This window comes from Crassostrea angulata, chromosome 4 (assembly GCF_025612915.1).
Source record: "Crassostrea angulata isolate pt1a10 chromosome 4, ASM2561291v2, whole genome shotgun sequence".
NCBI classification, from domain to species: Eukaryota; Metazoa; Mollusca; class Bivalvia; order Ostreida; family Ostreidae; genus Magallana; species Magallana angulata.
This window is the reverse complement of record NC_069114.1, coordinates 3,573,240-3,589,632: the sequence shown is the minus strand read 5'-3', so window position 1 is coordinate 3,589,632 and position 16,393 is coordinate 3,573,240. Positions and strand designations below refer to the sequence as shown.

General features: G+C 30.7%; 1 protein-coding gene across 1 annotated transcript in view; it reads left to right on the top strand.

The window, feature by feature from the left end:
• The first annotated feature begins 3,845 nt into the window (after positions 1-3,845).
• LOC128180541 (uncharacterized) overlaps positions 3,846-16,393 on the top strand; it is a 36,404-nt gene continuing 23,856 nt past the window's right edge. The window contains exons 1-4 of the mRNA XM_052848657.1: positions 3,846-3,900; positions 5,760-5,991; positions 6,651-6,887; positions 10,659-10,876. Coding sequence (XP_052704617.1) covers positions 3,847-3,900; positions 5,760-5,991; positions 6,651-6,887; positions 10,659-10,876 — 741 coding nt within the window. The 5' untranslated portion in view covers position 3,846. The remainder of the gene's footprint in view (positions 3,901-5,759; positions 5,992-6,650; positions 6,888-10,658; positions 10,877-16,393) is intronic.

The window sequence follows — 16,393 nt, the reverse complement described above, 5'->3', positions numbered from 1 at the left end:
ATAAAAATGAAATTTGAAAACACTGCACCTCAAATACTTTGTTATTTCGAATATAAACCTCTATTACCTTTTCCTCAACGAGGGTAATTGATCAGGAAAGCAGTTCCTCAATTTACAATATTCAATCATAACATTGTAAATGGTTTATCATTTGCATCCATTATAATCTCATTCTATATTCTTGTCGTCGTTAGATAAGTGCTCCATTGAGGACGATATCAACCATATCCGAACTTTGTTTGTTGCTATACTAGCTTTGAAGATAAATTACTTTTTAGACACATTTATTACGATATTGCCAATCCCGTCTTGAATATTCGACTAAGAGACTGTCGAATGCTTCTAAACTTCTGTAAACATTAAAATAATTGGATACTGCAGATTTATCTTATGAGAGAATCAACGAGTATAAAGAAGATTCCCTGAAATCTTCAATAGAGAAACGTTAAACTGGAATGTTGAAATTTGGTATTATAAGCGACAATATTATTAATTATAAATAAATGTATCATTTAAAAGAAAAGGTCCCCTGTATTCCCAAATAAAACGACCCACCCACCCCCACCTCCCCCCCAAAAAAAAATACCAAAAAAAGAAGCAATAAATAACGCACGATTCTGCACGGAGTTAATACCTAGTATCAGGTAGTATTGCAAACTCAAGTATTTTGCATACTAAGACCAATCATTAAAAAAAACTCTTAGAATGTATTATCCAAAAGTAGTACAACTGCAAACATAAATGGTATAATGCGTCGCAAGCTAGCGAGAATAGGTTTTTTTGTCAATATATATAGTTATTATTGGAGACAACCGGCGATAAGGAACATGGTAGTTGTGAACAAAAGCTTTTACAAGTAGATTGTAAATCCGAAACAAGAAACGTATAGGGCAACGTAGTTCACCTGATCAACAATAATTTTATATGGGCGTTCATAGGATATTGTACCATATAGCCCCTCAGTAAAATAACAAAAAATAAATATTGTAAAGTATTCGAAGATTACACTTATTTTCGCATACACTTAATCTTTGGCATTGTACCTTAATGGAATACAATTTTTACCGATAATAAACTTTTGGTAAGGGTACTTTGTTAACTTCCAATTCCCGATATTTTCCTTCCCGCACTTTATAAAGCGATTAATATATTTGAGAGCATATAGGTACTATTTCTTCCTCAACTACTTACCAGTTATTGTATTATTAAAAAAAAATATTATAATAGTTACTGTGTTTTATTAAAAAATTCCTTAAGATTAGAAGAATAAAATTGTGCCTCAATGTGCTCAATTCCTCAAATTAAAGATATTTAAAAATTTAATTGGTTTTCCCTTGGCCCATTATAAACGACTGTTATTTACCTGGCGTTAACTTGTATGACTTTTTAACCTTACGCACTCGAATGAAAAATGTTGCCACGTAACATGTTAAAGAGTTGTATTATAGTCAATGTATGGACAGGAATATCAGTCTATTTCAATAAGGCCCATCCATAATTTTTATCTTTATTAAAAAAACAACTAATGGCAACAAACCAGGGTGCTTTTCATTTGTAATAATTTCTTTGGAATAGCCACAATGCCTTAATACCAGTAACCAAATGTGTCAAAACCATGGAAACTGTACATTGTTTTAACGGTGTCTTTTTTTCTTGTCTGAAAAACTATCAAAATTGATGTAGAATTCATATATTTCATTGTATAGAGAGGGGCACCCAGAAAGTAGTTACAACATATCATCTTTTAATTCTTTCTTGTACAAGTTCGAAACGATTAAAGAGGCATTTCTAAAGATCAACCAACATTTTAGTGTCAATTGTAGAATTATAAGCAAGATACACAGCTCACAATTTTGCTAGGTCTGAGTCATATTGTTTTCACATGAGTTTATTATAATCAGCTTAAGATTTTTAACTTGGTATTTCCTATTCAGCATGTAAAATGTTAAAAAAGATTGGCCTTAGATCTGTGAATAAACATAGGATTGTGTGCAAAGTTCTGTACTTTGCTTATAATTCGAAGCTTATTGTTCATTTTTATTTAAACACTATTTTATTCCATATAATACATTGAATGAAATTAGGAAGCAGGCACAGCCTATTTATGCATTCTTCCTCTCGTGGTCCTCTCATTGACAAACTTATTCAGAAATGCACTTGACATTGTTAAGTAAGAAATACACTTTTATTACATCTGCAATATGGAATTTGTTTTTGAAAAGTAGTTATTCCTTTTTGTTTTAATAACAAAAAAGAACGTCTGCGTTTATCATGCAACATTTATTATTTAATGGCGAGCAAAGCACTAGAAAAAGAACAAGCTTTTACAGTTCATCAAGAATATTTAAGTTTCATCTTAACTTTTCTGATCTCCCGTAGGCTATACCGAAAACGGCAGACCTATTAATTGAAATTTACGGTTTTGAAATGTTTTGAACGGTTTCGTTGTAAGCAAGTTTTCAGTATCGCACCAAATTTTGTGAGAGCCATCAAAGTTCCTCCTACCCTGTTGAGAAACGTTAACAAATGAATATTACATGTGTAATGTCAAGTGATCTCGTGCGATATAAACTCATAGAAGTAAAGCGGTGAATCATGCATCTGTCCTGAGTTTTACGTTGAATAAATAATCGCTATTTTAGTGTAAACTGTGATTTCTCGACTCTTTATTCTTTATGATACAATTCTTTTTGACATACATACGGATAAGAATTCCATGTTCTAGTTTCATGCTTTATTGTCAAATTGGTCTTGTAGTGGGAAGGGGATAAAACAATCATTTTTTTAATTACAGCCACATGATGTTATAAAATAAAATCAAAGAAAAAATAGAGTTGCAAAATATTTGAAGAAGTATCATTTTTTAAAACCTTTTAATGGAAATTGGTATTAACAAGACATAAAAAAAATGTGTGCACAGACTAGCATAAAAATAAACAAATGAACATTTTTTAAAACCATTTTAGATAAAAAAAAAAAACAAACAAAAATGAAAAGTAATTAAATAATTACATATTCCATGGGTATGTAGTTCCAGCAGCTTTCCCCAAAAGGTTGCACCGTAAAACATATTGGTTGTAGCGAAGTCCTAGGGACCAAAGCATTTACTTTGTTATATACTTCGTTACTTTGATATCTTTGATAATCGGATTGTGAGTCGAAGATTTATATGAAAATAAATTTATTCAAACTATTATAGTATATAATGGTGCAAACTTTTTTAAACTGTTAGTAAATTCGTTATAAAAGTGTTAAACTTTATTACTATTCACCTCTACCGGACTCCAAATCAGTTTGCTATATCCGTAAATTCGTTATATATCCGAATTCGTTAAAATCGTAAAATTCTGCAAAGATTTGTTAAGAATAATACCGGAGACTAAAAAAACCTTGCTATGTCTGAAAAATCGCTACATCTATATTTGTATCAAATAAGTTTTACTGTACTTCTAAGGAAAAGGTATAGTAAAGATGCAAAACAATTCCGAAATACAATGATGCTGTTTATCAATTATTTAAAGAAAACGAAATGTATATCATTCGGAAAATAAACATTGGATTTGGACTTTTCATCAATGCTAAAACTATCATGTTTACCATAAATTCGTAAACTGTTTCAAGAGCTTAACTTTTTTTTAAAAATTGTAAATAAAACATGTATTTTGCATTGCATGTAAATATTAGTACCCATGCATATCTATCGACCAGACGACAGCTGACACAATAATATGTCATTGAAAAGTGATTGAAAGTACGGGTATTAGGTTTCAATTTAATTCGAACCTGATAAATGCGTTGGTTGAATCAGGTTTACATATGATCATTTTTACTTCTTAAAAGAAAATTATGAATACAAACTTTGTAAAGAAGGCTTTTAAAATGTTCTTGGATATGACAATGGTAAGTTTACTTTTGTAACTAACTAGTTTCGAAAATGATAAACCGTTTATGAAATAAATTTAATGGAATTTACTTTTGGCGCACAACGAGTGTTTTAAAATAGTAATTGTTCGATCAAAAAGTTGTTAAAATATTGCATCTCCGTCGTTAATTTTTCCAAAAATATGCTATTTTAAGGGGGTTTTTTTTTGGGGGGGGGGGAGGGGGGTCGTGGTAAGAAAAATGTATTTTTATTAATATACATATTTTCTGTAGAAAATCAATAAAACTTTTATGATTGAAGGACTATCAATTGATTTTCTTAAATTGAAACCTTACATGGTATATTTGTATGCATAATTCAATAAATTATGAAATTCTCTTGTTAAATATTGGCTGTTGAATTTTTGGACCGTGTGAGCTTAAAGAAACTGAAAGAAAACAAAAGCGCAAAGGTATAAATGTTTTGGCCTCTTTAGTAAGTTTATGAGTTGCTTTCAATGTTCAAATTAAAATAAAATAATTTGACACAAGTTTCTAAAAACACTGGGACTACCTTAATCAAATGTCACACAATATTCTCAATAAACAAATATGTATACAACTAAAACGAATCAAAATCGTTTATAATTTTATACCATTGTGTTTATTGCATTGATTTTTTATAAAATGCTCCACAATACCCATGTAATTGCAATTGTTAGAGTTGAGAAAAACAACGTATTTTGAACATTTTTAGGTACACATTCGTAAAAAAAGTTGTAAATCAATATCAAATTCCAAGTTTTGAAAAATAGATTTTATACGTAAAAAGCAATAATAAGAAGGGAAAAAAAGCTCAAAAGAAATCAAAGAATCTTCATTTAAAACGAAAAAAGTTTAATAATCACATAATTAAAAATGGAAAAAAATTATACATGTATGATCATCCACTGTACTAAAATACATTTTGAAAAATATTCATAATTACAGTTGTTATGAATAAACATATCAAATTTCAATCTTTAATAAATCATAGATATTGAAGAAACTTTTTGCAAGTTAAAAGTAATTAAGTAACGCATAAACTATGATTTGCTAATTAAAAAAGATATTGATTATCTGAATTATTTTTAAAAGTATGAATATCTGAAAGACATATATGTTCGATTTTTCTTCATTTACAGCATATCCAATAACATTTATCAATAAAAATATATAAAATTGTTGCCAATAGCATTTGCTAAATTTTTTGTGGATCTATTTCGATCGTGTAAGCTTTTGTGCTAGCAAAACGGAAGAAATTTGAAACCAGGCTAGCCCTTGTATAAATAGACCAACAACAACAAAAATACCCCCTCTCCAAACCTGATCTTTGAAAATGGTCTTAATCTGAAAATTGAAAACGTGTTACATGGAACTGATGTTAAGGTTTTTTTTTAATTAGTTGAGTAGTTAATGAAAATGTTTATATTTAGTAAAAAAAAAAAGACAGCGCAAAAAGGGCAATTAAATATTTTGTTGAGGATAATTAACCGCACTTACTTCGTTGCAAGAAGATGATGGTTTCGGATTTTATACATAGTTCTTCACCTTAAAGTAACTATTTCGATTTCAAATAATGGTAAGATATTTATTATTAATAACTCTTGAAAACTTGTAAGTGTACAATATACTGTAAAACCACATATTTTCGTTGGGTCAAAATTTCGTGTTTTTTAAACCAAATAAAATTCCGTTGGCATTTAATTTCGTTATATCTTTATCTCTTTGTATTCATTAATACTTTGGTTAAAAATTCGTCATGGATTTAATTTCGTTGAATTATACTGCCAACGAAAATAACGAAATTAAATCCTCAACGAATATTTCTGCTTCTACAGTATTTGTTTGCCCACTAGATGATTGCCGTTTTCTTTGTGATGCTTGAAATCAGCCCAGCAGGTGCAGAAACAAACACCGAAACTTGTAAGGACATGTTACAGGGTTATCTGACAGGACAGCTGTCGTCTGGTCTAGGAACGTATCAGGTGGAGGTTCTGAGGCGGGAATTCAAAAGTTTTACCGAACATGTTGAAGAATCAATGGGGGTGTTAAAAGAAACAGTAAAGTCTGATATACAAAAGATGCGAGGTATCATGTGTCCATTACTGCGTATTATAATTTGTAAGCATATGATAATTTGATCCATTCACATATGGACTATATAATGAATATTGATTACTTTAAGATGCCCAAAACAGCAGCGTTGTTTACACAAGAAGGGGAAAGAAGACATGCCCTTCGGATGCTGAAATAGTTCTATCAGGTTTGTTATAATACAATTATTGCATTATTGCTGTTTTAGTTATATACGATGGTACTACCCGAGAAGTACAATATCTACTCGGCCTTCGGCTCTCTGAATATTGCACCTTGAGGTTGGCTTAATCATTAATCTTTTTCTCGTCCAATGTGGAAGAAATCAAATGTTATGCTGACATCCTAGGTCATGTGTAGGTGAACATAACGTTGTACCTTTTCAAGATAGTTGGATATCAGGCAATTCGAGAGCTAGAGTTTCGATCATTTAATATATATATGTTTGTTTTGCAAATCACATATTAGAACTTTTATATCAAAACTAGATTTACTTTAATAAATCTAACAATCCTCATTCCTAATCATATAAAAATGGAAAAAAATGAATAAAGCCGTTAAAACAAGACTACTAGGTGTTAAGGTATATCAATAGAGCATGTTAAGACATGCAATATACATATATGTTGGTAACCTTGAGAACACTTTTAAAGGTTTTACTGGCAGTTCGTGGTTTGACCACAAGGGAGCAGCAGTTGATCCTCTGTGTTTACCAAGAGACCCAGAATGGGGTGTATACACTGATGGGACGGATGGTGTTAAAGCTTATGTCTATGGCGCGGAATATGAAACAGCCACATCTCCTGGCAACCTGCGTTCACTTTATCATCATGACGTTCCCTGTGCGGTTTGTCTTCAGAGAAACAGATCTGTCGTCAAGATGTTTCCAGGTGAGATTAAATGCAATTTTATATGAATATTACTTACGGAACTATATAGATTAGTGTACCCAGCTATGTTGTGGCTGTTCGAAGCTAGAAAAATTAAACATTAACAAAAAATGATACATTAACCGGAAGTGTTTCTTTATGTTTTTATGACATAGGATAAGAGCGATATCAAACATTATGTTTAATGCATTTTTGTAGCGTCATATGTATCTGCTTGTCATTACGAGTACTATCGAAAGAAATGCAGATCGTGACGTCAAATATAAGAAATACTCCCAAATAAAGTATCATTTTTTCGTTAATTTTTAATTTTTTAGCTTCGAACAGCCACAACATAGCAGGGACAACCAACGTGTGTATCAAAGCAGTTTTTAAAAAGATATCATGTTCTTGTAGAGGCTATATCGGTTTAAATGTCAGATTTTTTAAGAAAAAAAAAACACACAAAGAAGCACAAAATGATTTTTGAAAAACATCTTAAGAATTGTACAGTAGTTAATTTCGACATCAAATCGTATGGCTTACAGTAAGGTGACTTTCTACACATCGCTGTGAAATTAATTGGGAAGTCTTTACATACCCGCGGTGATTATTATATAAATCAATCAGTTTCAAATAAACAAGGAGAAACCTTTTGGTATATGGTTAGAGAGCTACCAGAAATCCGAGTTCACGCCAATTCTTATTAAATAACTATAGAATGGCTTGCATAATGTAGGAAGTTATTGAGATACTTCGATGAGTTTGAAGACAGCTTTGCTAAGACGTTTTGAACTGACGGACGATGGGTTTAAGAAACACTTTGATATTATTATTTAGAGGAGCGATATTCTGCGTCTATCTACTGTACAATGCTAAACGTGATTTTCAAAAACCTTTTTGTTCTTCTTTGTGTTTTTCTCCCAATAATCTAACATTTAAAACAAAATAGCATCTACCACTGCATTGATACAGACGATGGTTTTCCGAGAACTATTCAGAGTGAGCACAAAACTTAAAATCGGTTTACTTTAATTTCGTCTAACAATCTTATTTTGCTATTTATTTATTATTATTTTCGGGTCACCTCGTCAAACAATATCCACAATTTAAGATGCGTGATTAGAATATTCTTTGCAGAGTTATTTGAAGTAACACGTTTTCCAGGCGATATAAGACGTCCAATATTTTTTATCGATTTCATACCGAAAATATCCAGGATTCCCTTAAACATGTACCCAGCTTGCACATTCACTTTTTAAGTACTTGAAAAAAAGTTTGTTCAAAGCGACAAAAACTCCCGACGCCAAATGTTCTGTATGTAAATGTGGTACACACATTGTTGATACATCCATACAATTGGGTACATGTATGTCGCTAATAATATTTCGTATATTTTATCGGTCTTGGTTTGCATTTTACTTGATGTTATCATATTTATCAAAATTATTAAATTGACTTTTTACAAACATTTAAAACAAAGCCTTTATAATCGCTTTGCTTTTTTCATATAAAATGGTTCCAAAGTGTGTAAAAATGTTTATTAGCTGACATTTCGCCGCCTCAACTTCTGTTTTTTTTCTTTTGCATTTTACTGCAAATTCCTCATAAAACTTGTCGGAAAACGCCCCGTAGAATCTTAAACAATGTTTTATTTAAAGCATTTGTGGGTATATATCATAGCAATTCTCAAAAATATTAAAAATGTTATTTCCCCAGAATTTGTTATCTGCACATTGATTCATAATAATTTGTTGGTATATATCGTTATATGTCCTTTTTCTATATGCTTTAATTTTATACCCTCTTCCCCATAATAATTAGATAAATGTAATTCTACAAATTTCATACCCCTTTTCTCCAAATTCCCAACATTTCTATTTTGGTTTTCCACAGTTTAAAGGGTACCTGCAGCCCAGCCGATGTGAAACATATGTTAAAGAGTTTATTTACCAAAATTTAATGCAAAAAACCGCATCGAAATCGGTGCAAAAATAACGGAGTTACGCCTCTTCAAAGTGGCTTTTTTTACCTGCTTTGGGAAATCTAATCAAGAGAAAACAGAATTAGGCGATAACGAGGCTTCAGCGGAAGTGACGTCACGAGGTCAACACGAGGGAAATTTCCTTACAAAGCTATACAAATTAAATTCGATTTTTCAGCCAAAATGATTGATATAGGTCTGATGTTTTGACGTATCTTGTTATTTTAAGTATTGTAGATCTAGAAATTTGTATCCGTTATTATTTTATTACAATCAGATTTCTTTTTAAAGGATTTTAAAATTTGTTATTCTCGTCGCCTTTTTACCGATGAATACGATATCTTAAAACGCTTACATTGGCAAAGTTATGTTCATTATTCATTTTTTGATTACATAATATCCTTTCACACATGAGGGATCCGAGATAATGACACAGGTAAACAGGTAAACTAACGAAGCCACTGCTCCAGACACACGTGTATCTGGGGTATGTATACACAAGGTACACGAGTCTGGTGAACAAAGAGAGGGTTTCACACCTCTAGACTGGTAAATTGATTTGTGTATAATTAACTACTCAATTGTTAAAAGATAAAACAGAAAAATAAATTAGACTGTGTAAAATCATGCATTCGTCAGCTAAAACATGTCCGTCAATCAGTGATTAAAGAATCATGCATGATACTATTAAATAGTAAAACTAATGTTCGAAGTAAATGCATTTATTGTTACTTATCTAATCACTAAAATAATGACCAAATTTACAATTCAGCAATTCAGACCTTTTTTATGTGAATAAGTAATTATTTCAGATACATAATTTCTTATTCAATAAAGTGCAACTTTCTTTCGAGCGCTATGGTCAGCAATTAAACGTTTTATAACTCCGTATAGCTTAAATTGTAATACTGACAAGGAATCATAATGAAATCTAAATAAACTGGAACATTTTGACAAAGGATGTAAATAAATGTAAAATTAAATTCCATTATCGTATTTTTAAAAGAATACGAGACAGACTTAATCATGCAGCCATCTTGGACTTTCGCCTTGATCCGTTTATAATCCCGTGTTTGTTTGTTAAAGAATGCATATTTTGATTGTTATTGGTCCGATGTCAATATTATTGAATAATCGGGCGACATCATTTGTAATTTTATGCCTTATACGAGAAATAGACCCTGAATTACCTTTTACGAAATATCATTATGTATTATCAATATTATTAATCAGTTAATAATGTCACTAAGAAATCAATCGAAAGAATGACAATATTAACAAAATATGTTTCTTATAACAATGATGCTTTGATTAATTGTCATTTTGCTACATATGGTGTGCATTTATATGTAAAATGTGTTACACATTTGACGAAATTCATGAAGCAAACAATTGTCCAAATTCGGCATTTTTGTTCGATAAAATACGGGTTAAACTCAAACGACAGTATAATTAGTCATCCAGGGTTGATAAGGAAATAAAACAACAGAAAAAAATGTTCATATATCGATAAAACAATGCAAGAAAACGAACAGTTTTCATACAATATTCCTGTTTCTCATACAGCGGCGTTGACCCCGTGACGTCACAGTTCATCTCGCGCCAAATCGGCTTGATTCAAAACTCGTTCAGGTGTGAAATCGGGTTTTCCCCAAATATCTCGAAAACTACTTATGCGATCGCTGTAAAATTTTCAGGATGATGTTTGTACACATAGATCTCCATTATATCAAAAATTGACCGGCACTGCAGGTACCCTTTAAGAAAAAAGACCCAGATAACATTTTATTTCATATCTTCATTTGTAGCTAGAAAATCATGTTACAAGGGCTGGAAGTTAGAGTACCGTGGTAATCTTATGACAGGATATCATGACCACCCAGCGGGTACAATGTATACCTGTGTTGACGAGCATCCAGACACCTTACATGGAGGTCTTGCTAATAAATATGGCAAACTGTTCTATTCCGTAGAGGCTCGCTGTGGTTCCTTGAAGTGTCCACCTTATGTCGAAGGAAGAGAAATTGTTTGTGTTGTCTGTTCCAAAGAATAAATGCTTTTGTAAAATCGATTATATTTTTTGCTGTCGTTATAGAATTTTTAATTCTAACTTGCTATGTAATCTACAAACATCTTGTTATTTAACCTCATGTAATTTAACCCTACTTTATCATGTTGAGCAAGCCACGTAACGGGACAATATTTACATGGACTGAAAAAACCCGTAAATTAGGCATTCTTGATCAGTATCACAACCTGGTTTCTAAAAATGAAATTTGAAGACACAGCACCTCAAATACTTTGTTATTTCGAATATAAACCTCTTTTACCTTTTCCTCAGCGGGGTTATTTGATCAGGAAAGCAGTTCCTCAATTTACAATATTCAATCATAACATTGTAAATAGTTTAACACTTGCATCCATTATAATCTCATTCTATATTCTTGTCGTTAGATAAGTGCTCCATTGAGGACGATATCAACCATATCCGAACTTTGTTTGTTGCTATACTAGCTTTGAAGATAAATTACTTTTTAAACACATTTATTACGGTATTGCCAATCCCGTCTTGAATATTCGACAAAGAGACTGTCGAATGCTTCTAAACTTTTGTAAACATTAAAATAATTGGATACTGCAGATTTATCTTATGAGAGAATCAACGAGTATAAAGAAGATTCCCTGAAATTTTAAATAGAGAAACTATAAACTAGAATGTTGAAATATGGTATTATTAGCGACAATATTATTAACTATAAATAAATGTATTATTTAAAAGAAAAGGTCCCCTGTATTCCCAAATAAAACGACCCAACCACCCCCACCTCCACCCCCCCCCCCCCGAAAAAAAAAGAAAAAAGAAAAAAAAAACAATAAATAACGCACGATTCTGTAAAGAGTTAATACAAAGTATGTATTGGAAACTCAAGTATTATGCATACTAACTAAGACCAATTATTTAAAAAAAACGCTTAGAATGTTTTATCCAAAAGTAGTGCAACTGCAAACATAAATGGCATAATGCGTCGCAAGCTAGCTAGGATAGTTTGTTGTTTTTTGTCAATATATATGAATATTATTGGAGACAACCGGCGATAGAGAAAATTGTGGTTGTGAACAAAAGCTAGCACAAGTAGATTGTAAATCCGAAACAAGAAACGCATAGGGCAACGTAGCTCACCTGATCAACACAAATTTTATATTGGCGTTCATAGAATATTTTACCTTTTAGCCCCTCAGTTAAATAACAAAAAATAAAAATTGTGAAGTATTTGAAGTTTACATTTATTTTCGCATACACTTAATCTTTGGCATTGTACCTTAATAGGATACGATTTTTACCGATAAAAACTTTTGATAGGGGTAACTTCCAATTCCCTATATTTTTCTTCCCCCACTTATTAAAGCGATTTAAATATTTGAGAGCATATAGGTACAATTTCTTCCTCAACTACTTACCAGTTATTGTATTATTGAAAAAAAAAATTATTATAGTTACTGTGTTTTATTAAAAAATTCCTTTAGATTAGAAGAATAAAACTGTGCCTCAATGTGCTCAATTTCTCAAACTAAAAATATTCAAAAATTTAATTGGTTTTCCCTTGGCCCATTATAAACGACTGTTATTTACCTGGCGTTAACTTGACTTTTTAACCCAACTCACTCCAATGAAAAATGTTGTCACGTAACATGTTAAAGAGTTATTATAGTCAATGTATGGACAGGAATATCAGTCTATTTTAATAAAGCCCATCCATTATTTTTATCTTTATTAAAAAAACAACAACAAATGGCAACAAACCAGGATGCTTTTCCGTTGCAATAATAATATATGGAATAGCCATAATGCCTTCATCCCAGTAACCAAATGTGTCAGAACCATGGAAACTGTTTCAACGGTGTCTTTTTTCTTTACTCGTGTCTGAAAAACTATCAAAATTCATGTAGAATTCATATATTTCATTGTATAGAGAGGGGTCCCCCAGAGAGTAGTGAACTGAAAACTGTTTAAACAGTGTCTTTTTTCTTTACGCGTGTAAAACTATCAAAATTGATGTAGAATTCATATATTTCATTGTATTAAGAGCCCCCCCCCCCCCCCCCCAGAAAGTAGTTACAACATATCATCTTTTAATTCTTTCTTGTACAAGTTTGTAACGATTAACGAGGCATTTCTAAAGATCAACTAACATTTTAACGTCAATTGTAGAATTATAAGCAAGATACAGAGTTCACAATTTTGCTAGTTTTGAGTCTTATTGTTTTTACATGAGTTTATTATAATCAGCTTAAGATTCTTAACTTGGTATTTCCTATTCAGCATGTAAAATGTTAAAAAAAATAAAGGATGGCCTAAGATCTGTGAATAAGCATAGAATTGTTTGCAACGTTCTGTATTTTGCTTATAATTCGAAGCTTATTGTTTATTTTTATTGAAACACTATTTTATTTCATATAATACATTGAATGAAATTAGGAAGCAGGCACATCCTATTTATGCATTCTTCCTCTTGTTGTTTTTACATTGACAAACTTATTCAGAAATGCACTTGACATTGTTAAGTAAGAAATACACTTTTAATACATCAGCAATTTGAAATTTGGTTTCGAAAAATAGTTATTCCTTTGTTTTAATAACAAAAAAGAACGTCTGCGTTTATCATGCAATATTTTTTATTTAATGGCGAGCGAAGCACTAGAAAAAGAACAAGCTTTTGCAGTTTAACTTTTCTGATCTCCAATAGGCTTTACCAAAAATGGCTGACTTATTAATGGAAATTTACGGTTTTGAAATGTTTTGAACGGTTTCGTTGTAAGCAAGTTTTCAGTATCGCACCAAATTTTGTGAGAGCCATTAAAGTTCCACCTACTCTGTTGAGAAACGTAAACAAAGGAATAAAAATTACATGTGTAATGTCAAGTGATCTCGTGCGATATAAACTGATAGAAGTAAAGCGGTGAATCATGCATCTGTCCTGAGTTTTACGTTGAATAAATAATTGCTATTTTAGTGTAAACTGATTTCTCGACTCTTTATTCTTTATGATACAATTCTTTCTGACATAGATACGGGTGAGAATTCCATGTTCTAGTTTCATTCTTTATTGTCAAATTGGTCTTGTAGTGGGAAGGGGATAAAACAATCATTTTTTTTTAATTACAGCCACATAATGATATAAGATAAAAACAAAGAAAAAATAGAGTTGCAAAATATTTGAAGAAGTATCACTTTTTAAAACTTTTTAATGGAAATTGGTATTAACAAAGACATAAAAAAAAATGTGTGCACACACTAGCATAAAAAAATTAACAAATGAACATTTTTTTAAAACCATTTTAAATAAAAAAAAAACAACAAACAACAATGAAAAGTAATTTATTATTTACATATCACATGTGTATGTAGTTCCAGCAGCTTTCCCCAAAAGGTTGCATCGTAAAACATATTGGTTGTAGCGAAGTCCTAGGGACCAATGATTTACTTCATTATATACTTCGTTACTTTGATATCTTTGATAATCGGATTGTGAGTCGAAGATTTATAGAAAAATACATTTATTCAAACTATTATAGTAAATAATGGTGCAAACTTTTTTAAACTGTTAATAAATTCGTTATAAAAGTGTTAAACGTCGTTATTATTCACCTCTACGGGAGTCAGAATCAATTTGCTATATCCATCAATTCGTTATATATCCGAATTCGTTAAAATCGTAAAATTCTGCAAAGTTTTGTTAAGAATTATACCGGAGACTAAAGAATACCTTGCTATGTCCGAAAAATCGCTACATCTATGTTTGTACTAAACAAGTTTTACTGTACTTCTAAGCAAAAGGTATAGTAAAGATGCAAAACAATTTCGAAATACGATGATGTTGTATATCAATTATTTAAAGAAAATGAAATGTATATCATTCGGAAAATAAACATTGGATGTGGTCCTTTCATCAATGCTAAAACTATCATGTTTACCATAAATTCGTAAACTGTTTCAAGAGCTTAATTTTTTTAAAATAAATTGCAAATAAAACATGTATTTTGCATTGCGTGTAAATATTAGTACCCATACATATCTATCGACCAGACGACAGCTGACACAATAATATGTCATTGAAAAGTGATTAAAAGTACGGGTATTAGATTTCAATTTAATTCGAACCTGATAAAATGCGTTGGTTGAATCAGGTTTACATATGATCATTTTTACTTCTTAAAAGAAAATTATAAATACAAACTTTGTAAAGAAGGCTTTTATATTGTTCTTGGATATGACAATGGTAAGTTTACTTTTATAACTAACTAGTTTCGAAAATGATAAACCGTTTATGAAATAAATTTAATGAAATTTACTTTTGGCGCACAACGAGTGTTTTAAAATAGTAATTGTTCGATCAAACAGTTGTTAAAATATTGCATCTCCGTCGTTAATTTTTCCAAAAATATGCTATTTTGAGGGGGGTGGGGGGGGGGGGGGGGGGTGGGGGGGGGTCGTGGTAAGAAAAATGTATTTTTATTAATACACTGTAAACATATTTTCTGTAGAAAATCAATAAAACTTTTATGATTTAAGGATTATCAACTGATTTTCTTAAATGAAAACCTTACATGGTATATTTTTGTGCATAATTCAATAAATTATGAAATTCTCTTGTTAAATATTGGCTGTTTAATTTTTGGACCGTGTGAGCTTAAAGAAACTGTAAGAAAACAAAAGCGCAAAGGTATACATGTTTTGGCCTCTTTAGTAAGTTTATGAGTTGCTTTCAATGTTCAAATTAAAATAAAATAATTTGACACAAGTTTCTAAAAACACTGGGACTACCTTAATCAAATGTCACACAATATTCTCAATAAACAAATATGTATACAACTAAAACGAATCAAAATCGTTTATAATTTTATACCATTGTGTTTATTGCATTGATATTTTATAAAATGCTCCACAATACCCATATAATTGCAATTGTTAGAGTTGAGAAAAACAACGTATTTTGAACATTTTTAGGTACACATTCGTAAAAAAAGTTGTAAATCAATATCAAATTCCAAGTTTTGAAAAAAAGATTTTATACGTAAAAAGCAATAATAAGAAGGGAAAAAAAGCTCAAAAGAAATCGAAGAATTTTAATTTAAAACGAAAAAAGTTGAATAATCACATAATTAAAAATGGAAAAAATTATACATGTATGATCATCCACTGTACTAAGTACATTTTGAAAAATATTCATATTTACAGTTGTTATGAATAAACATATCAAATTTCAATCTTTAATAAATCATAGATATTGAACAAACTTTTTGCAAGTTAAAAGTAATTAAGTAACGCATAAACTATGATTTGCTAATTAAAAAAGATATTAATTATCTGAATTATTTTTAAAAGTATGAATATCTGAAAGACATATATGTTCGATTTTTCTTCATTTACAGCATATCCAATAACATTTATCAATAAAAATATATGAAATTGTTGCCAATAGCATTTGCTAAATTTTTTGTGGATCTGTTTCGAGCGTGTAATCTTTTGTGCTAGCAAAACGGA